This window comes from Rhodnius prolixus, unplaced genomic scaffold (assembly GCF_049639745.1).
Source record: "Rhodnius prolixus isolate KJV_2025 unplaced genomic scaffold, Rpr scaffold_1, whole genome shotgun sequence".
Taxonomy (NCBI): domain Eukaryota; kingdom Metazoa; phylum Arthropoda; class Insecta; order Hemiptera; family Reduviidae; genus Rhodnius; species Rhodnius prolixus.
In genome coordinates this window covers 32,709,092-32,728,495 of record NW_027411581.1, presented here as the reverse complement: position 1 = coordinate 32,728,495, position 19,404 = coordinate 32,709,092, and the positions used below count along the sequence as shown (strand labels likewise).

The window sequence follows — 19,404 nt, the reverse complement described above, 5'->3', positions numbered from 1 at the left end:
ACTAATAATTTAAATTAATTAAATGTAATTTCATCAGAAAATTCAATGCCTCTACTTGTGCGAAGTATAAATAAAAAGACAGCTTTAAATACAATAAGTTGTTTTATAAGGAATGATGCCAATCTTAGCGAAGTTCGATATACATTATTTGAAAAGTAATTATTATTGTATGCTTTAAGCTGCTGTTACTCTGCTTTATAAATTTTATACAGTAAAGTTATTTTCCTACTTTATAAATCACCGTTACGTGGACACAAACAGGAAGGAGGTAAAAAAAGGTTGACTCTACCCCTGGATAAACGGCATAAATTATTTGTAATGTTTCATCTATAAAAACTTACTTATATCGTTGAAAGCCTTCACGTTTCGATCCGAGCAGATCTTCTCATCCATATAATGAACTTTAACTTAACTAAGAGATACAACTGAAGAAGTCTTATTTTCTAACGATATTATTTGCGATTTCTTGGCCATTCTGTAATACTGATAATATACTTACTCAACATCGCTTAACATTTTTACACATCGCAAAGTTTCATATAATTGTGGTATCAAACAATTATCTTGAAGATTTATAGCTTCAGCTAACTGTAGCTGCAGAAATGCTACTAGTTCATTTTCTTTTCTAATCCAGGCTTGCCTCTGAAAAAAAATATTTCAGCATATCACAAACACAATTTATTGGAAAATTATTAGTTTTAAGTTAAAAATACAAACCATTGGAAGAGATTCAGGAAGCTGTTGGACTTCTGTAGTACTCAGAGCCAATCTCAACTTCTTTCTAGCATCTTCAAAGAGGTCATAACCTTTTTCTACTATCACAGGTTTTTCCGTCACTCCAGATTCAACTATATTTGCTTTGGATTTATTTTCCATATCGATATCATTGCGTTGCCCTCGATATTTGGCCAAAATGTCATCTGAAGTATCATCTGTAAGATAAATAAATAAATTTTTCAATAGTATATTTAGTAAAAATATGTGAAGTTTATCAGCTTATCAGTAATAATTATTTTTAAATTATTTGTGAAATCCAGCAATGAATAAAATAAAGGAAAAGAAAAGCCAACTTTTCAATACATTTGGCCTTTGTAAGGCAGAAATGCAAAAATATGCAAGTAAACTTCGAGTAAAAAAAAAAAATTATAAAAAATGAAAAAACATCACATGTCCACTTCGGGGGACGGATTGTGCCGTGGGCTGCCACTATCAGGTACCTTGGAGTAATAATGGATCGTAGGCTGACCTTTACCCCCCACATAAAGGACAGAGTAAATAAAGGTAAGGCAGCCATTCGAGTGTTATTCCCGCTGTTCTGCAGGGACTCTAAACTGTCCCCAGAGAATAAACTCCTGCTGTATAAGGTAGTGGTTAGGCCCATGTTACTTTATGCCTGTCCCTCTTGGAGTTTGGCATGTCGATCCAATATCGCCTCGCTGCAGATCATACAAAATAAATTCCTCAGACTTGTGACAACTTCCCCCCGCTTCACGCGTATTATAGACTTACACTCTAACACCAACATGGACTATGTAGAACACTACATCAAGTACCTCGCTACTGGTTTTTTCAGCAAGTGTGAATCGAGCCACAACCACCTATGCAGACTTATAGGGGACTATAGTTTGGACACGGTGCACAGGCACAGAAGAGTCAGGGACTCCCTGAAATAAATCTTTCCTTGGAGGCTGAGGGTATTTCATCGTTTTTCCCCTCATTATTTACTTGTACTTTTATTTTTTTATTTATTTTGTAACAATAGATTTTTTGGAGGTTATAGTTTTTATTACTGGAACTCCTTATGTACATATGTATATACTTAAATTTTAAATAAAGTTTATTCATTCATTCATTCATGAAAAAACATCAAAATTATAAATAAATGATTATTTTTTTATAAACAGAAATAAGAAATGTACAAAGTTTAAAAATAACACTTGCATGTAAATGTTATTGGGTAATATATAAGTTAATTGTAATGTTCGTGAGAAAAATCTGTTCTGGTAAGAATACATTTTAGAAGCGATAAAGTGGTGTGGAATTTACAAAATATTGTATTGCCGATTGTTAAGAATTTTGTGTAATGTAAGAAATAAAATAAAATTTGAGTAACTTGTTCGACTTTTTTTCTTTTCTTTTTTCTTTTATTTTTTTGACAGTTCTGACATTAATGAATTAATTTTATTTTTAAATGAATCTAATTTTCAGTATTTAGTACAAAATAATATTGTAAATATTACAAAAATATATTTGATTATAAATTTTATTTTAATATCACACTTTTATTATTAATAGAGAAAAATTTACTTATTCTTGCAGATCGAGTTTCTTCAGATAAACCCCTTCTTAACCGCAACGGAGGACAAATTTCACTGTCTGCTCCTCCAGCTGCAGAGTCATAGCTAAAACATTGCAATAACAACAAAGAATAGAAATTACCTCCGTCTTAGAGAAAATAAATATTAGTAATTCTACACTGCAGAATAAACAGATCGAATGCATGTTTATCATTGCAAGCACATGTTTACCAGGCAGTCAAGATCACTATTATCTGATATAATCCCTTCCCTAATTTTGTATATTTTTAACTGATTACTTTAATTATTTAATATATTCGCTAGTGATAACTTACAACCTAATTCGTAAAGATACCAAAATGTGCGGGAAGATAAGAAATAATTAACAACTTACAATTCCGAACGAAATGACTTTCCCCTTCGACTTTTAAAAGGAAGTTTGAAACTCCTAAAGAAGCTCCTCTTGGGTTTTCCATCTTCATCCAATGATTCCTAAAGGATAATTTTATTTTAAAAAGAAATATTTAATATTGTTTTAACAACAAGGTATAATGCATAAAAAAATATACGAGGTGTGTTCAAAAAATAAGGTGAATTTTCATTTTTCTTAAAAAATATTTATTTATTCATCGATTTTTATTTTGTCTCCTTCAAAGTAGTCCCCCTCAGATATAATACATATGTGCCAGCGTTTTTTCCAATCCTCGGAACAGTTCTGATATGCACTTTTTGGTATGTCCTTGAGCTCTCTCAGCGATTCGGTTTTTATCGTCGCAAATCTCCGTCCTTTCATGGGTCTCTTCAATCATGGGAACAGGAAAAAGTCGCAGGGCGCCAAATCTGGTGAATACGGTGGCTGAGACATGATAATGTCATTCAACAATTCCTGAGCGATGCTCATGCGACGGTTTTTTTGATCAAAATTCAGCAATTTTGGAACGAACTTCGCTACTACACGCTTCATGCCCAAAATTTCCGAAAAAATTGCAGGACATGTGCCAACCGATATGCCGACAACCTCAGCAACTTCTCTAATTGTGATTCGACGATTCTTCTCAACATTTTCATCGGTTGTTGATGTGCTGGGGCGTCCAGGGCGAGCGTCGTCATTCACATCTTCTCGACCTTCTGTGAAAAGCTTGTACCACTTGTAAACATTTTTTTGACACAGAGTACTCTCACCGTACGCCACTCTCAACATTTCAAGTGTTTTTGAGCACTTAATTCCATTTTTTACACAAAATTTGATTCAAATTCGTTGATCCATTTTTTTCGACAGAAGAAAATCGCCGAACTCGCAAAACACTTGTCTTATTTATGCCTCTAACATACAAACTAAACATGCTATATAGCTACAACTTTGAAAATATGTTCGAGACAAGTGTACCAACATAAAAAAAAAAGACAATCGAAATTCGAATGTACGTAGCCCGCGAAATTTGAAAATTCACCTTATTTTTTGAACATACCTCGTATATGTACATAAGTGCAGCCTATTGGGAAAAATAATCTAGTTAAGTTTTATTTAATTATTCATATACATATATTCTATATATATATAAAAATCCATATATATGAAAAGTACCCATCAAAATAAATGAAAATGTATTTACCTTATCACCTCTTTCAGCAGTCTTATCAAAACTTATACTTTTAGGAATTGCTCCCGTCGGTGCCGGCTTTGAAACGCTGCAGCTTTCCTGCATGATTGCGGTCCCATTCTGAAGTACGATAGGAGTCGACGATAAATTTATTTCTATAAAAATAAACAATGAAAATATAAACCAAGCTGGTAACGTAACAGCTGCAACAAAATTTAAACCAAGTACATATTAATACCAGTAGTGCTGTTTCGCGCACTGACACTGCTACCGCTTGAAGAGGAACAAGCGCTGAAACAACCACCAGAAGAACCAGCTGCCAAATCTCGTTCAACTCGGTCTTCATATAACTGTAACGTACATATTTAATGTAAACTTTAAAAAAATACCATAAAAGTAAGATTAGAGGCATCAACTTTGACTAAAAAAATACTTCAAATATTACCTCATTGCTGGATATTGGTTGATGAGGTGTTCTGAAATTCATTTTAGAGGAAGAAGCACTTGATGCTGGTGGTAAAAGGGAAGTGTGCAGAGGCGAACCTTCAGATATTGGAACGCTATGAGTTGGCGAACTATTCATTAACGAACCATTAGCACAGCCGGCAGCGAAACCAGATACAGTTTTACTATCGACCTTATCTGCATTACTCTCTTCTTGAGCTCCTGAAAATTTAATATTTTTTAAAGCATAAGCAAAAACTTGGTTGTGCGAGAAGTAACAATCATGCTTATAGTTCACTAAAAGACAAATTATTTTGATATTGGTTCAACCATAATACATCATAGTATTTTTACGATAATTTTTATTGAATCATTGTTTACTATTATTCTCATATTTTAGACGAGTTAAAAAAAAAAGATCACGTTTTTTTATTAAGAAACACAAACAGCTATTATTTTGATGTAAACAGACTACTATCTGAAACCCTCGAATAGCAATGCCCAAAAAGAAATTCATTTCGATAAAAGCTTTTTATAACTACGCCAAATCTGATGCTGAGCCAAAATTAAATAAATTTAGGGAAAGTTTTAAAAAATGGATTAGATTGCCTTTTTCTGGACTATAATAGATGCAGCAGCATTAAAATATTTTTTGTTATTAAAAAGTAAATAGTGTTGTGTTTGTTTTAAAAGTAAAAAGTGTTACAAGTGTTGGCTATTCCAATTTAGGAAATGATCCTGATCTTGTTAATATGTACGTACGTTTAATGCTAAAAATTTTAAGTGTAAAGTATTTGAAGCAATTATGCTGAATTGTGGGGTTGTGTAGATAATTGAAAACTTTGTCTAGATCTTTAGATAAAAAACTATTTTGGAATGAATGGATCAGGATACTTATTATTTCAAATTTCGTTATGGATCAGTTTATTCTAAAAATCATGTTTGGATCCTGTAAAGACTGGATGTAACACTTATCGACATTTGTCTGCAGAGGCGTCAGTATACACTATTAGCTATTGTAAACTATTAAAACATATTTTTGGGATTCGCACGTTGGGTATCTTCAATAAAGATATCCACCAATAAACAATCTTTTTAAATATTTTTAACCGGATATGGAACCAACCTAAATGAATCACCGTTGCAAAATTTATTTAGGAAATGAAATAAGATCGGAGTAACCAAACAAAAAAGTGTTTATCAGAGCTCAGCAATTAATAAGACCACGGAAGAAATCAATAAAATTTATATAATGTAGAGTCAGGATATAAGCTATATAAATCAAAATTATGGTGATGTTTAAAACTGCCACAGGAAATTTTATAATCAATTTTTATTAATCACTTGTGAACTAATTTCCAAAAATGCGCTGTTTCAATGCTGAAGAAGTTAACTGAATCTCAAAAGAATTAATTCAACGTTTATCAACATACCTAATTTGGAATAAATATTTCTATTGTTATCAACATATTCAATGGTCCTCCTTCTATAGTCAGATCTAGCGCCACCCTTTCCTGTAACATTAGCAGGCGTGCAAGCACCAACGGTTTCAATATTGCGACTAAGTGACTGCAGTTGACTTTCTCTTGGTTCATCTCGAGGAACTCGAAATATACTTCCACTGACTGGGACTAAAAGAAGACATAATTTGATTTGTTAAAAGGAAGTAGTGAAATATGCTAGGGCCTTCTTGGCTGAAAAAAAGAAGAACTGATTCGTCTATTCTGAAAGCATTTTTTTTGATGATGACAAATTTTTTAAATCATTTTTCAGTAAAAAAAAAGAAATAAAACTCAACGCAAAAACATAAAATCGCTAAAAAATAACCATTTACTTTTCTAGAAGCACTCAGTCTTGTTAGGTATAACGCTTAGATAAGATCACATATAACGTTAGCGATACTATTTAGATATTCCTAAATATTTCGGATAACGTTGTTTCATTTCACACATTTTTGGCTGAATGGATAGAAATATTACCTGGAGGAGGTGGTAAGAGAGCAGCTTCTTCAGTTATTTCGGGTTCACCACGACTTTCCACTTCAGATCTACCAGTATCATCAGACCTTGGAAGAAAAAAATTAATTAAATTTTAACATTATTCACAAAATAACGAATAAGTTCACCTCGCTAATTAATTCATTATTCATTTTTTTGAATTATATATGATGAATTTCATGAATTTTATATACACATAAATAAAAATGTAGCCAGCTGGATTCCAACCGGATCTCTATGTGGGAAACCAAATTAAGAGTACTAATCCGTAACCTTTTATTCAGTAACTTGTTACTACGAAACGAAGAAACTTACGAACTTGAAGTTGCAAGTTTTGAAAGTACTTCATGTCTTGAACTAACTTTCTGTACTATCAATTATCGTGAGGATTGATATGTTTGATTGATGTTTTTTTTAAATAGCAAATTAAAAAGAAATTAGCTCAGTGGTTTCAAGTTGCTCTTGTATTGGACTCACACGCATAGATATGGGTTTAACCCCAATAAATATTCGTCAGATTTTTGCTTTTCAAAAACTTCTTGTAGCTGTCTAGTGATTGGCATTGTTTTAAGTAACATGAGGACACATTGTTTTAAGTATCAATGGACCTAAGATTTTGACCGCCAAAAATTAAACTAATTAAATTTAATTAATTATTAAATAAAAATAAACGTGATATTTAATTTATATTATGCATGCATTCAGCAATAATGTCATCAAAAATAAGTTCCAACTTATTAACTTTAAGCACTCCAAGAGTAAAGAAAAGTGATGGATTTGTTTTAGAAAAGAGTTCAAAAACTAACCAACATACGAGGGTCGTTTGATAAGTCCGTGCAAAGTCAGAGAGATAGCACTACTGGCGCGTATCGAGGTTATGTTTAGTTAGTAGCATCTCTTGGAAGAACACACACCAAGTTTCAGCCAGATCGGTCTATTTCTTTGTGTTTGGCATTCGTTTGAATCGAGGAAGTCGAGTGATTTTCAAAAAATGGACGAAAAAGAATTTCGTGTGTTGATTAAACACTACTTTATGAAAGGCAAAACGCCTCAGGAGACTAAAGAGAAGCTTGATAAACATTATGGTGACTCTGCACCTTCGATTAGAACAGTTTATAAGTGGTTTCAAAATTTTCGGAGTGGCCATATGGGCACAAGTGACGCTGAACGTCCTGGACGCCCTGTTGAGGTTACTACTCCAGAAATCATTGATAAAATCTATATGGTGATGGATGACAGAAGAGTGAAGGTGCGTGAGATTGCTAGTGCTGTGGGCATCTCGAATGAACGGGTAAATAATATTTTGCATCAACATTTGGACATGACAAAGCTATCCGCAAGATGGGTGCCGCGATTGCTCACGCTTGACCAAAAACGAAATCGTGTGAAGTGTTGCAAGGACGGTTTGCAGCTGTTCCAGAAGAATCCGCAGGACTTTAAGCGTCGTTTCGTCACTGTGGATGAAACATGGATACATCACTACACTCCTGAGACCAAAGAACAATCTAAACAATGGGTTTCCAAGGGGGAATCTGCGCCAAAAAAGGCGAAGACCGTTCCTTCGGCCGGAAAGATTATGGCGACTGTCTTTTGGGATTCGCAAGGAATAATCCTCATCGACTATCTGGAAAAGGGTAATACTATTACAGGTGCATATTATTCATCGTTATTGGACCGTTTGAAAACCGAGCTGCAAGAAAAACGCCCACGATTGGCCCACAAAAAAGTCCTTTTCCATCACGACAACGCACCAGCTCACACCTCAGCAGTTGTGGTCGCAAAATTAATGGAAATAGGGTTCCAACTCGTTTCACATCCCCCCTATTCTCCAGACTTGGCTCCCTCGGACTACTATTTGTTCCCCAATATGAAGAAATGGCTGGCGGGAAAAAGATTTTATTCAAACGAGGAGGTGATTGCAGAAACGAATGGCTATTTTTCAGACTTGGACAAATCCTATTATTCGGAAGGGATCAACAAACTAGAGCAGCGTTGGACGAAGTGTATAAGCCTAAAAGGAGACTATGTTGAAAAATAAAAAAGGTTTACCCCAAAAAATTAAGTAGTGTTTATTTTTGCACGGACTTTTAAAACGACCCTCGTACTCTGTACCCCAAGTTAATGCTTTTATCCAAATATGCACCTAACAATAGTTTTTTTAATTCTCCTAAAATAAACTTTTGCTATCCAAGATGCCTCATTTCCTTCTCTGATAAGCAGCAAAACCAAGACCAAAATTGTAATAATTAGAAAAGTTTTTTCTTTTTAATGAGAAAAAAAAAAAATTAATCCTGTTTTACCTTGCCACACTCGCAGTATCATCAGTGTCAACTTCTGTTAATCTCTCAGTGTCAGACGTTACAACATCAGTACTCCATGCTTCTGAAGCAGTTTCTAGCGCATCACCTACCTGCAAACCAGATATAAAAAGAACGCTGCACATTTTAACAGTTTTTATAATTACCTTTTAATTTAATTGCATGTATTTTATAATTGTTTGAATTACTACTTTTACTCTAACTAATCAAACATTTGAAAGCGATTAAAAATATATATATTTAAAAAAATCTGTTTGGTTTTTTAGTTGAAGAATCTAAATCAAGTCAAATTCAGTTTTACTTTTTTAACAATCTTTTCACTTTGCTTATTGCCTTCCTGTAACTTAACGTTCAGTAAACTGCAAAATTCTTTCTGAAAACCTCTCCAAAATTAGAGATTATAAATTTTTTAAATTTTTATCTTTACCAAAAAGTTTTCACTTCTTTATTAATTTGGTTTTTATGGGTAGCTGAACCCTTTAGGTTGTTTACTCTTTCAAAAGTTCTATGTGTAAGCAAACATGCAAATATTACTATTTAGGACATGAGGAAAGAAAGACATGAGATAATGAGTGCTTGCGGTGGCCTTCGCTCAGCCAACAATAGTCACCCACATCGGTGATATGTGGGAAATCTTGCGCGATAGAGTATCAACAAAATCAGAGTTTTCATAATCGAAAGGTTCAAATGAATTTTGCTGCTATTCATTAATTGCCGGAAACTTCTATTTTATTTATTTAACGGGAATCCCGATGAAAATAATTCTTAAATAACTATTTAAAGCAATCGAATGATTCCTAAGAGTAATAAATCATCTACTTAGAGCGAGTGACTCAAAATGTCTCTTCGATTTTCATATTTAGATTTTAAGGTGCCATATGAAAGATTCGGTTAAATGGGATAGGAGGCTGTTAGTTAGGCTTACTCATCACGAATTTCAATTCAGTTTTTTAGTCTCAGTAACGCAATTTCTTTTTAGCAACATTTTGTGAGTGACAAGGTAAGCATAGGAGACAAAATGAATTAATAGTTCATATAGTGAACTGAAATAGAGAAGATAGAATTGTTAAAATTAAATCACCAATAACGAGAGCAATAATTACTTGAGCAATAGTGGGTAATGGTTCAGCTAGAAGTGGCTGGGATGGCTGCTGCTCCAATATTTCGCTGTCACTCGCTAGAACATCAGTGCTCCATGTATCACTAACTAGTGAAAAGGTCTCATCAGCGCCTGTAGGGATGACTATATAATTCACATCATACAATTATTTGAACAGTAAACAAAATAATCACAAAAAAGTTACAAGCCTACCTTCTATAAGTGTTTTTATTTCAAATTTGCCAAATTTATCATCGATATCAAATCTTGGCTGGGTTGAAATTTTATGAGGAGGAGGTGGATTAAATTCAACACGTACTGATGATCCTGCCGGCACAACTTCTTCTCCTTCTGTTATCTGAGATGAAGGAGTATCTCTCCCTGAAATATATATAAATATATTTCTTTCACTTTCCTTAGATTCCGACAGCTATTTAATACGATTTGTAATCGTACAATCTAGTTACTCTATAATTAACCTTCAACGCAAAAATTTGCTTGTGAATCTTAATTAGAAACAAAGTTCGAAAGTCAAAAACAAAAAGAGGTCGGGATGCGTTCCAGAAAAGCCTCAGAAAGATTACGGTCAAATTTTTCTACTCACTGACAAATAAAAATGTAAGAGGGTTTCAGTAAAATATAAAAATAGATATTAAATATAATTTAAACCTGAAATATTAGGCGATCCTCTTCCAGAAACATTTGCAGAAACCATATCTGATAAATTATCATTCTGATCTTCTGTTTCCAATTCTAGTGAGGAGGCCACACTATGGTTAGATGGTGCTTCCGACACGACCTCTAAATTGTCACTAGTATTCCCTAAACACAAAAAACATTTTTCAGACGTTTCAAACGTAAAGTACATAATCATACGATGAACAGGATTACCACTACATTTGTAATTGTTTTATTGTTTATACAAAAAAAGTATTCAAAGTGAAATAGTGAAGATTCTAACCGATAGAGCCGTCATCATGTGAAAGAGAAAATCTAGTGCGTTTTTCTTGCCCTTCTGATCTTTCCACTTTTTCTGACTTTATTCTTTTATCACTTCTGTCTGGATCACATTCTTTTCCCATAGCTAAAATCTAAAAGAAAATAAAATTGTAAATTGATGTGACCAAAGGTTTATTCATAGAAAACTGCAAGTAAAGTCTTTGGCGCAAGAAAAAATAATAATGAACAGGGAAAAGATTGGCTCAATTTAGAGCGGTTAACTAGCTGGAAGTCCTGAGTTTAAATCCAGGTGAGCAGCTCTTGTATTTTTATTCCCAGGAGCCTTTCCAGCTCGCTATCTGGTGATAAACTTCCATTTTGTTGGTAATCCTAGTCTTAAAAGCCGATGGCTGACAGTGCGCTGTTAAACGGCTTTGGACGACAATGATGAATGAATGAATGAAAATAAATTTATTATCCTGGGACTATTGTCCCCTTTGAATAAATCCATGTACAATTGGAGGCCCTTTTGGTTTGGCCGGTATTTTAATTTATAAACAAAAAATAAGCATGATCTGAAGTTGACTAGCTTAAATTAAACAAATAAATACATTTTAAATTAATTATGTATTACCTTTTGTTCAGAAACTAATCCCAAAGCCGTTTCGCTATTTGGATCATACGGAATCACAAGAACCTCATATCCTAATATATCTTCTTCTTCCGGTGAAATGTCTAAATTCGCTCCATTCTGTATTTTATTTTTTCCTGTAAGAAAGTTGCAAGCAATAATAAATAAAATTATAATATTAATCCTAAGAAATAAAGTAAATAATAGGGAGGGTTTGGCACCGTTATAGTGTTTTAAAAAGTGAAATTGAAGCTAGGAGGCTCCAATTTGAGACCGGAGGGCAACTATTATAGACCTATTAAATAGAAAAATTATATTAATAATTAAATGAGTGCTTCTGCTTTGTCCAGGTTACTAACTTGATTGAAAGCCATTAAGAAATTCTGAAATTAATTGCAGACTAACTCTTAAGACCTCTTTAAGCTACTTTTAAGGAAGCTACTTGCTTCATGGTTTCTTAAAGTTTGCGGAATACCAAGCTGATGAAACGAACAATGATGAAAGGCTTTACAACATCAGTACTATTATTACTGGGCAGGAAACTGAGAACGCAGTTGAAATTCTAATGTACTAAACCAGCGAAGGCAAGCGAATACTATGGATAGTGCCCCAACTATAATAATTAAGAGACTACTAATATTCAAGTTAAATATGTTTATATCATCTGGTACGAAAATATTATTAATGAGAGTTGGGATATTTATGTGGACTTAACGGGGCTTTGGCTAACGAAGTCTTGGTCTCTCTACCCACAGTCTGCATCTGACTCCTCGAAACGCACTAGCATTTCCTAATCCACTATCCTTTACCCGAAATTCAGCACTTCTTTAATGTCAATCATTGAAGCCCATTATACTGGCCTAACGAACATATGTACTTTTTTAACTAATTACTGCTAACAACATCCAAGACCAACCTAACTCAATGCAAATATGTCAACAGAGGAGATTGCTATTAAATTATTTGGGTAAAAGCGATCTAACAGACAATCTCTAGCGACAATACGATTACATTCTATGGCCATGTACCTCAGAGAACAAGAGAATGATTTCTCTTGTCATGATTGTGGTCAGTTGATTGACTTTGTTATACACCTAAACTGTACTTTAAACACCTAAATTCTAACTGTAAGCAAGGAGGCTGCTAAATATATTTCTAATTTTAGCAGAATTTAAGACCGTGTTAAATCTCTTGGTTCAGTGGTCAACATAGATTTCGGATTCGCTAGGTTTTAGATTTTCTATATTCGCTTAAGATAAGCATTTATTTAACCCTTACGTTTCAATAGAGCCATCAGTAAATTACTGTTCATCAAGAATTGTAAAATAAACAGACCCACAGAAAAAAGTATTTGACGTTCACCAGCACAGCGAATATAGCAATTATTTCAACACTAACACACTTCAACACAAGATTGCAACCTATTGGTGCATTAATTATTTAGATTGAGTCCTACGTCAAACTCGTGCTTAATGTAGCGTAGGGAAGGGATTAGCTATGTGGTTATCGTATTGGATTCCCACGTTGAAATCTCGGGTTCGAATCCAGTTGCTGGACCTTGAATTTCCTCTTTCTAGGAGCTTCTTACAGCTCACTGGTGATGGACAGAGTTGTTTGTAACAAGAGAACACTGTTCGGCGGCCGGTAGTGCACTTAAAAAGCTCCGGGCACCAATAACCTCAGATGTTGACACGCCTTAAATTTTTAAAATAAAATAATAAAACTAATAACCGAATTAACTACATTTACATAATAATTAAATTTATGTACCAACCCTTAGCAAGTATACTTGGTTTTTTGGGAGCACGTTCAGGTGAACTGTTGGCAGATTTTAAATGACCATTAACTGCTTGTTGTGGAATATTACTCAACAATGTTGAAAGTTCTTTTTGCAATTTGGTATCTTCACAATTATTTTCATTAGAAATGGTGCGTAAGAAACTTACCTAATAATAAAATAAAATAAAATAATGAATAAAAACTTAAAAAGTCGTTTGATTGCAATGAGAACCCATTAAAGTAAAAGTAAGTAGATTTTAAAATACCAATGAATTGAGTTCTGTTTCTGTAAACATTGCAGCATTGCGAGATAACCCTTCAAACTTAGTATTATCGTCTAAATTTGGCTCTTCAGTAAGGCAGCTTTCAATCATGGTTTCTATTATAGAAGAAATACAATCCTGAAAGAAAGAAAATCTTCAGGTTGCTGCAAAACGATAGGAGGGTTCTATGTTTTGGTAGAATTTAATACAGAAAGATTTAAAAATTTTTGATAACGGTAACATTCTAGAGAAATGGAATCTATAAATGAATAATTAAATTGCTGACATACTGCGGAAGCGATCACAATATGGAGGATTTCATTAAAATTAGGAGGATGTTTTATTTTGGGCTGATCTTTTAGCTGTTCCATTAGTTCTTATCGGTGGTAAGGATAGATAATACCATCTTTATTTTTTTTTTGTCCGTCTACCTAGCAATGTCTAGCAGAAGGAAATATCTCTTTTTAAGGGAAGAATAAAATTACACTTATCAAAACAAACCCGAGTCCTACATTGAAAAATAATTATAAATAGCAAACTTCCTCTCTCTAACATATCTATACACAAATAAACAATGTAAATACTTGATAACTATCACATATCCACCTTAAGCTACCACTGAAATAGGGTCCAGCAAACCTTATCGAACTGTGAGTATAAGTCTTCCAGACGAGCATCAACTGACTGGAACTTGCGCATAGCCAACATCTGAATAATTTGTGCTACCTGTATCAAATTAAACCTTGCAATCTGACTTATTGGAACGTCAGTAATTCCATAAGGTTCTGGCTTTACGATTGCAGGACATATGAATAAGGTGAAAACCAAGTCAGTGCACATAGCAAACACCTAAAAATATCAAATAAAAATATATTTAGTTTTCAAGATAATGCTAGTAAAAGCTAATAATGCTAGAAATATACTACTGTTTTTATAATTTTTTTGTTCATTGGTGGATAATATGAGCAATATTATTCAATCCTGCGACTTTAACTTTTTTTTTAAATAAAACTTGACTAACCTCTTTATCAGAAATGGTATTAGCCTTGGAAAGTCTAGTGTAAATCTGATTCACCAACCAACAAACTGAGCTAGGAAAGCAATGAAGATTATCGTTTATGCTGCTTATAAATGCTTGAGTAATTGTAACTAGACTCTTTAATGTCGACGTACGATGACTTTCAACGTCTATTTTACAGCAACCGCTAGCCTCATTTTCACATCTTTTTACTTTTTCTTCGAGTCTGCAAAAAGGGGGACTAAAATAAAATGGTGCAAATCATAATTAATAATGGAGAGGCAGCCTCATTTAGTTCACGTTCAAATTGGCCCACTGCTAATATTGTTTATTCACTTAAACACCGAACGCAGCATATTTAAGTATATACATTGTATTTATATACTCCGACAAATCCAGTTCAACTTTTACATGTCTATTTTCAACTGACGGAAAAAATTCAAAAACATCCTCTTAACAACTGTCACAGTTAAATACTTCATAATTAGACTTTTTTTTGTTTAATATTGTTCAGATATAAAACTTTTTCCAAATTATAAACAGAATATTTACAAGTAGTAACACACACAAAATACACGACTGTATACTTATAAAATTCCATCAGTTTGTCTTTTAGGTCTGTTTCTGTAATCTCTAACATCTCGATATAACTCATTCAGAGAATTAGCCAAATTAACAAATAAAACGTAACTGTACCTTAATGCAATTTTTTCTGGATCAACATCTAAATATTTTTCTTCCATCATTAGAAGCTGCATAATGGGAGAATGTAAAGCAGCAGTTAAATATAATTTTGCAGAAAACAGACTTTCATGAAATGAAGAATATAATCTTGAGAAAGCGCACGAACCTTGTCGTAATAATCTGCAAAGCAAAAATCTGGTTATATAATGCATATTAAGATATTTATCTTATAAAAAACAGTAAAATATTAGCAGCTGTTTGTAAAGACATACAACTAACATATATTTTATTTATAGTAGTTTTCCTCTTGTATTCAATACAAAACAATACTTAGAGAGTGTAAGGCCTGAATAATTTTACTACTACTACAATAACTATTCTTCAATGCTGCAAGTTGGCGGTCCAACTGTGTGCTCCCAGAAATTGTTCATAAATTCAATTTTGGAGGGAAAAAATATGGAGCAGTAAAATGAAGGATCTTAGCCTTAAGATCTATAATATCTGTTTTAATGTTATGATCTTGTAAAAATTGCAGAAAACTTCAATTACGAGAGACATATGGGGAAATAGTACAAACTGGAAAACTAGCCCATAATTTGAAAGTTTTCTTGAGTATTTACCAAACCTTTCGAATATTTCTTGTTTAAATGAAATAAAAAAAATTTGTCTAAAGCATTTCATTTTTTAGAGTGCTTCACACAGAGGCAGAACAATTAGACTTGACTTATTTATAATTTAAAATTTGAACAGGATCTTCAAAAATACCAAAAACATTCTATGGTGCTAGATACTCTACAAACAATTTCAAATTTTATTGATTTGGATGCAGATCAAAACTGGCGAGAAAAATTAATAAAAGAAAATAAAATCGAACATAAACAAACGACCACAAAAACCTAAGGCTTGAATTACAGTATACTTACAAACCTTAACTTAAATAAAAACTTAGCAAGGTTATTGCTAATCCGGTAAAGATAAATTGAAAATTATGTTCCATTTAACGTACCTCCTCGGCATATCTGACTGTATAAGTTGAAGTGATATAAGATGGCTAAGTATTTTCAGTACTGTGTTCTTATCTTTGGGAAGAACACAACTGGTATACAGACCGGTGACAAGTGAATGTACAATATTCGGCATCTCTTCTGGTAAACATCTGTCTCCAGCAACCAAACTTCGTGCCACCAATTCTGGTGAATCACGAAGCTGGCACAGCATTTCTCCATAACAAGTAGATTTCTAAAACATTCAAAAAAAGTATTAATCTATTCATACTAATTGTCCATAACCAAATAGAAGAAATATATTGAGAATTTTAAATCATTTCTCGTAAAATAATAAATTTAGCAAGTATTCATTAGAACCCTAGTCTTGGAGTCTGTGTGCTTGAATTTACCTGTATGTTCGCAAAAATCTAAATACTTGCACTTATCAACTACCTATTCAGGAACTACTTTATTTTGTGTGAGATGTGTTGGAAGTGTTGTTAGACTGGGATACCCATAGGAACGCCTACATCCCTCCTGAAAAAATGGCTGATCCACTTCCTTCTTTGGGGAAATGTACATATTGCTGGCATAAGTAAATTAATTGTGCAATTGCTTGGGTTGAGCGAACCTAGAGACAAACAGTAGCTCAACTAGTGTGTGATTGCGTTGCCAATATTAGCACTTTTTCTTGTACACATGTACCCTCCATTCCACCCAGTTTTCCAATAATTTATGATGACTATTGGACTTCAAGAAAACTAGTTGTCACATTTTCCTGCTTAAACTTATAGAAATGGTAAAAATAAACAAGCGTTCTACTAGCTCTTAATAAAAATGATATGTGACGTGTACGTACCAACGTATCAACAAATCGTTGGAGCCGTTTTCGAAGATAAAAATAATAAAAAGTTTTGATTCAGTATACCTCAAGTTTAATGATTCTGTCTGAAATCTTATTTCATAGTAGCAACGATTCGAAATATCAAAATTGAACTTTAGCTTTGAGTAACACTGCTCACGTAGAGATCAATCTGCGATGTATAAATCGACGGTAATCTAATAAGGGAATAGTGGTCATAGCTGCACACTGCGGTTGGATAAAGGTGCTGTGTTTAAAAGTGCTATTATTGATGGTATAGACATACCAAGTTACTGGGATAAAAACAAGCACAGTGTGCGAGAAAGGAGTTAATATTGATTGTAGTCGGCACCAAAATAGAGGGATAAAGGTGTGGTGTGTCTAAAAAAAAGTGCTAATATTGATGTTAATGGTGCACACGGTGAGATGAAAGTGCAGTGACTTCTGTCCGAAAATGGCCTAATACTGATGGTACCATTTTGGTGGGATGAAGAAGCCGTAAGAAAAAAAATTAAGTGGTTATTTCCAAATTTATTTACTTGAAATAATTAACTGACAATTATTTGTTGAATCATTTAATTTGAAATAACCCGGTTAAAAAAATTATTTCAGTAGGTTATCTAAAATATATATTTTGTTTTAACATCTGAGGTTATTGGCGCCCGGAGGTTTTTTCAGTTCACTGCCGGCCTCCAGACATTGTTCTCTCTTTACAGATCACACTATCCATCACCGGTAGTGAGCAGTAAGCTTCTAGGAAGAGAAAATCCAGTATCCGCTATCCACTCAGTTATTATTATCAAGTGCTATTATTATTAATAACAATTACAGGCGCTAATACCTCAGTTGTTGTCGCGTCTTAATTAAAAAATTAATAAATTGTAAGCCGTAAGAATACTACTCAGTATTTGTATTTATTTAAACTTGAAAATAAATTAGCTATATAATATATACAATTATGATTTATTATTATTATTTGTTTGAAGTTATTTTAGTGCACTAAAATAATAAGTAATGTCATTTGCTTCAATAACTCCGACAGACTCAATTACGTTTAGCCAGTTTATTACCACTTCCTTATAACCAACAACTTTGAATCTAATCTCAATTTCACATATTCTAGCCCTGTTCATAGTAACTGTGGTTCCTTTAATGAAACCATTTGCTCCTAATTCCTAAGCTGTGCTATCATTACATCCTAAGAACAAGTGTGGAAGTTATTTAAATTCAATTAGTTCTTTTGAGACGCACTGAATATCATAAAAAAATTTTTAGCATTTATTTTTGAATTCAAACGATTGGTTTGTGCAAATTTAAGACGAGATATGTGGTTACTAGAATTCCCAGTACATCTGTTGACCAACTATTCGAATCGGCCCATTAAATTTTGAATCTCTAAGAGAACACGTTGATATTGGTTCACAATTGAATTCAAATAATGAATGTCACCTGAGTCAAAAGGAGTATTTACTCAATTAATGTTACTTTTAACCTCCAAAAACTTTAAAATCCAAGTCATCTCCAGAGGAACTGAATTTTAAAACGGTTGAACAATTTAATTAATCCATATTAATGTATAGTTCTAAATCTTAGACTACGCATGAAGGAGATTATTTCCAAAAGACAGATTTAAAATTAGTGCAGTGCAAAGTCAAATTTGGAGGCGTATAACCAACTACCCCTCCCAAGAACCGGCGACTGGGCATATTAAAAGAATAGCTAAAAATGAAATCCTTAAAAGGCTATTATTTGAGCAGTTTTTTGAGTCAGACAGGTTGGTCGGCCACAGCCCAGATGAATGGATGAAATGAGATGCAGAGTTTGACCAGAGTGCGGAACTGAATAGCGGCTACATCAGAGGGAGCAAACTGATGGAGGCTATTACATAGGCCAGGATAAAATATAGGGTTGTAGCATTGATGTATTATTAGTTGTTATTAAATACAATCAGGATCTCAGTCGAAAGTACAATTGCATATAGTCCATAAATAATTGCAGGGTCAAATAATTTGATTTTTACTAGTGTTAAATAATTGCTTCAAATTAGGAAGCAGATTATTTTTTCCTATCTAAACTCTGTTTTTTAAATAATTTTAGAAACCTAGATACTTTCTGGGTGTATAAATATTGCCCGGAGGAGCCAGCAATGCTCTAAAAAAAGCTCCAGGCTTTTTTCGATCCTTATACAGTGTGACATTGAAGCATAAGCAGAGACTAAACTGAAAATATAAAAATCTTATGTACGGTACATCACATTGTCTCGCGGAGGCACAACCTAATAATCACCAGCCGATTATATCGTGGAATTGATCCGAATTGTATCGAGTGTATTATAATAGTAATAAATATTTCTTTTTTAAAAACCTTTAAAAATCGGAAGTTGATTTCTGAACAAAAAATCAGATTTTCTTTTAGGTTTTCTAGGTGCGCTTATATATAAAGCCTTTGTCTGTCGCTTCTCACGATTGTTTTTCAAGAGGTCATGG

At 33.3% G+C, this 19,404-nt stretch overlaps 1 protein-coding gene across 6 annotated transcripts in view; it reads right to left on the bottom strand.

Moving 5' to 3' along the window:
* The window catches only part of Gapvd1 (GTPase activating protein and VPS9 domains 1), a 31,488-nt gene that overhangs the window by 9,378 nt on the left and 2,706 nt on the right, over positions 1–19,404 (bottom strand). For 5 of the 6 annotated variants that reach the window (XR_012461343.1, XR_012461345.1, XR_012461354.1 and 2 more), the window contains exons 3-23: positions 16,077–16,309; positions 15,083–15,250; positions 14,390–14,612; positions 14,008–14,217; positions 13,372–13,506; positions 13,101–13,272; positions 11,330–11,463; positions 10,718–10,847; positions 10,426–10,578; positions 9,970–10,137; positions 9,761–9,900; positions 8,640–8,749; positions 6,322–6,407; positions 5,776–5,973; positions 4,344–4,564; positions 4,137–4,248; positions 3,911–4,053; positions 2,692–2,789; positions 2,308–2,402; positions 718–932; positions 500–642 (exon numbers count right to left, since the gene is read on the bottom strand). Coding sequence is in view for 3 of the 6 variants with exons in the window: in XM_074137653.1 (XP_073993754.1) it covers positions 500–642; positions 718–932; positions 2,308–2,402; positions 2,692–2,789; positions 3,911–4,053; positions 4,137–4,248; positions 4,344–4,564; positions 5,776–5,973; positions 6,322–6,407; positions 8,640–8,749; positions 9,761–9,900; positions 9,970–10,137; positions 10,426–10,578; positions 10,718–10,847; positions 11,330–11,463; positions 13,101–13,272; positions 13,372–13,506; positions 14,008–14,217; positions 14,390–14,612; positions 15,083–15,250; positions 16,077–16,309 (3,287 nt within the window). In the remaining 3 variants the exon portion in view is untranslated. The remainder of the gene's footprint in view (positions 1–499; positions 643–717; positions 933–2,307; positions 2,403–2,691; positions 2,790–3,910; positions 4,054–4,136; positions 4,249–4,343; positions 4,565–5,775; positions 5,974–6,321; positions 6,408–8,639; positions 8,750–9,760; positions 9,901–9,969; positions 10,138–10,425; positions 10,579–10,717; positions 10,848–11,329; positions 11,464–13,100; positions 13,273–13,371; positions 13,507–14,007; positions 14,218–14,389; positions 14,613–15,082; positions 15,251–16,076; positions 16,310–19,404) is intronic. The other variant, XM_074137651.1, reaches the window with a different exon arrangement.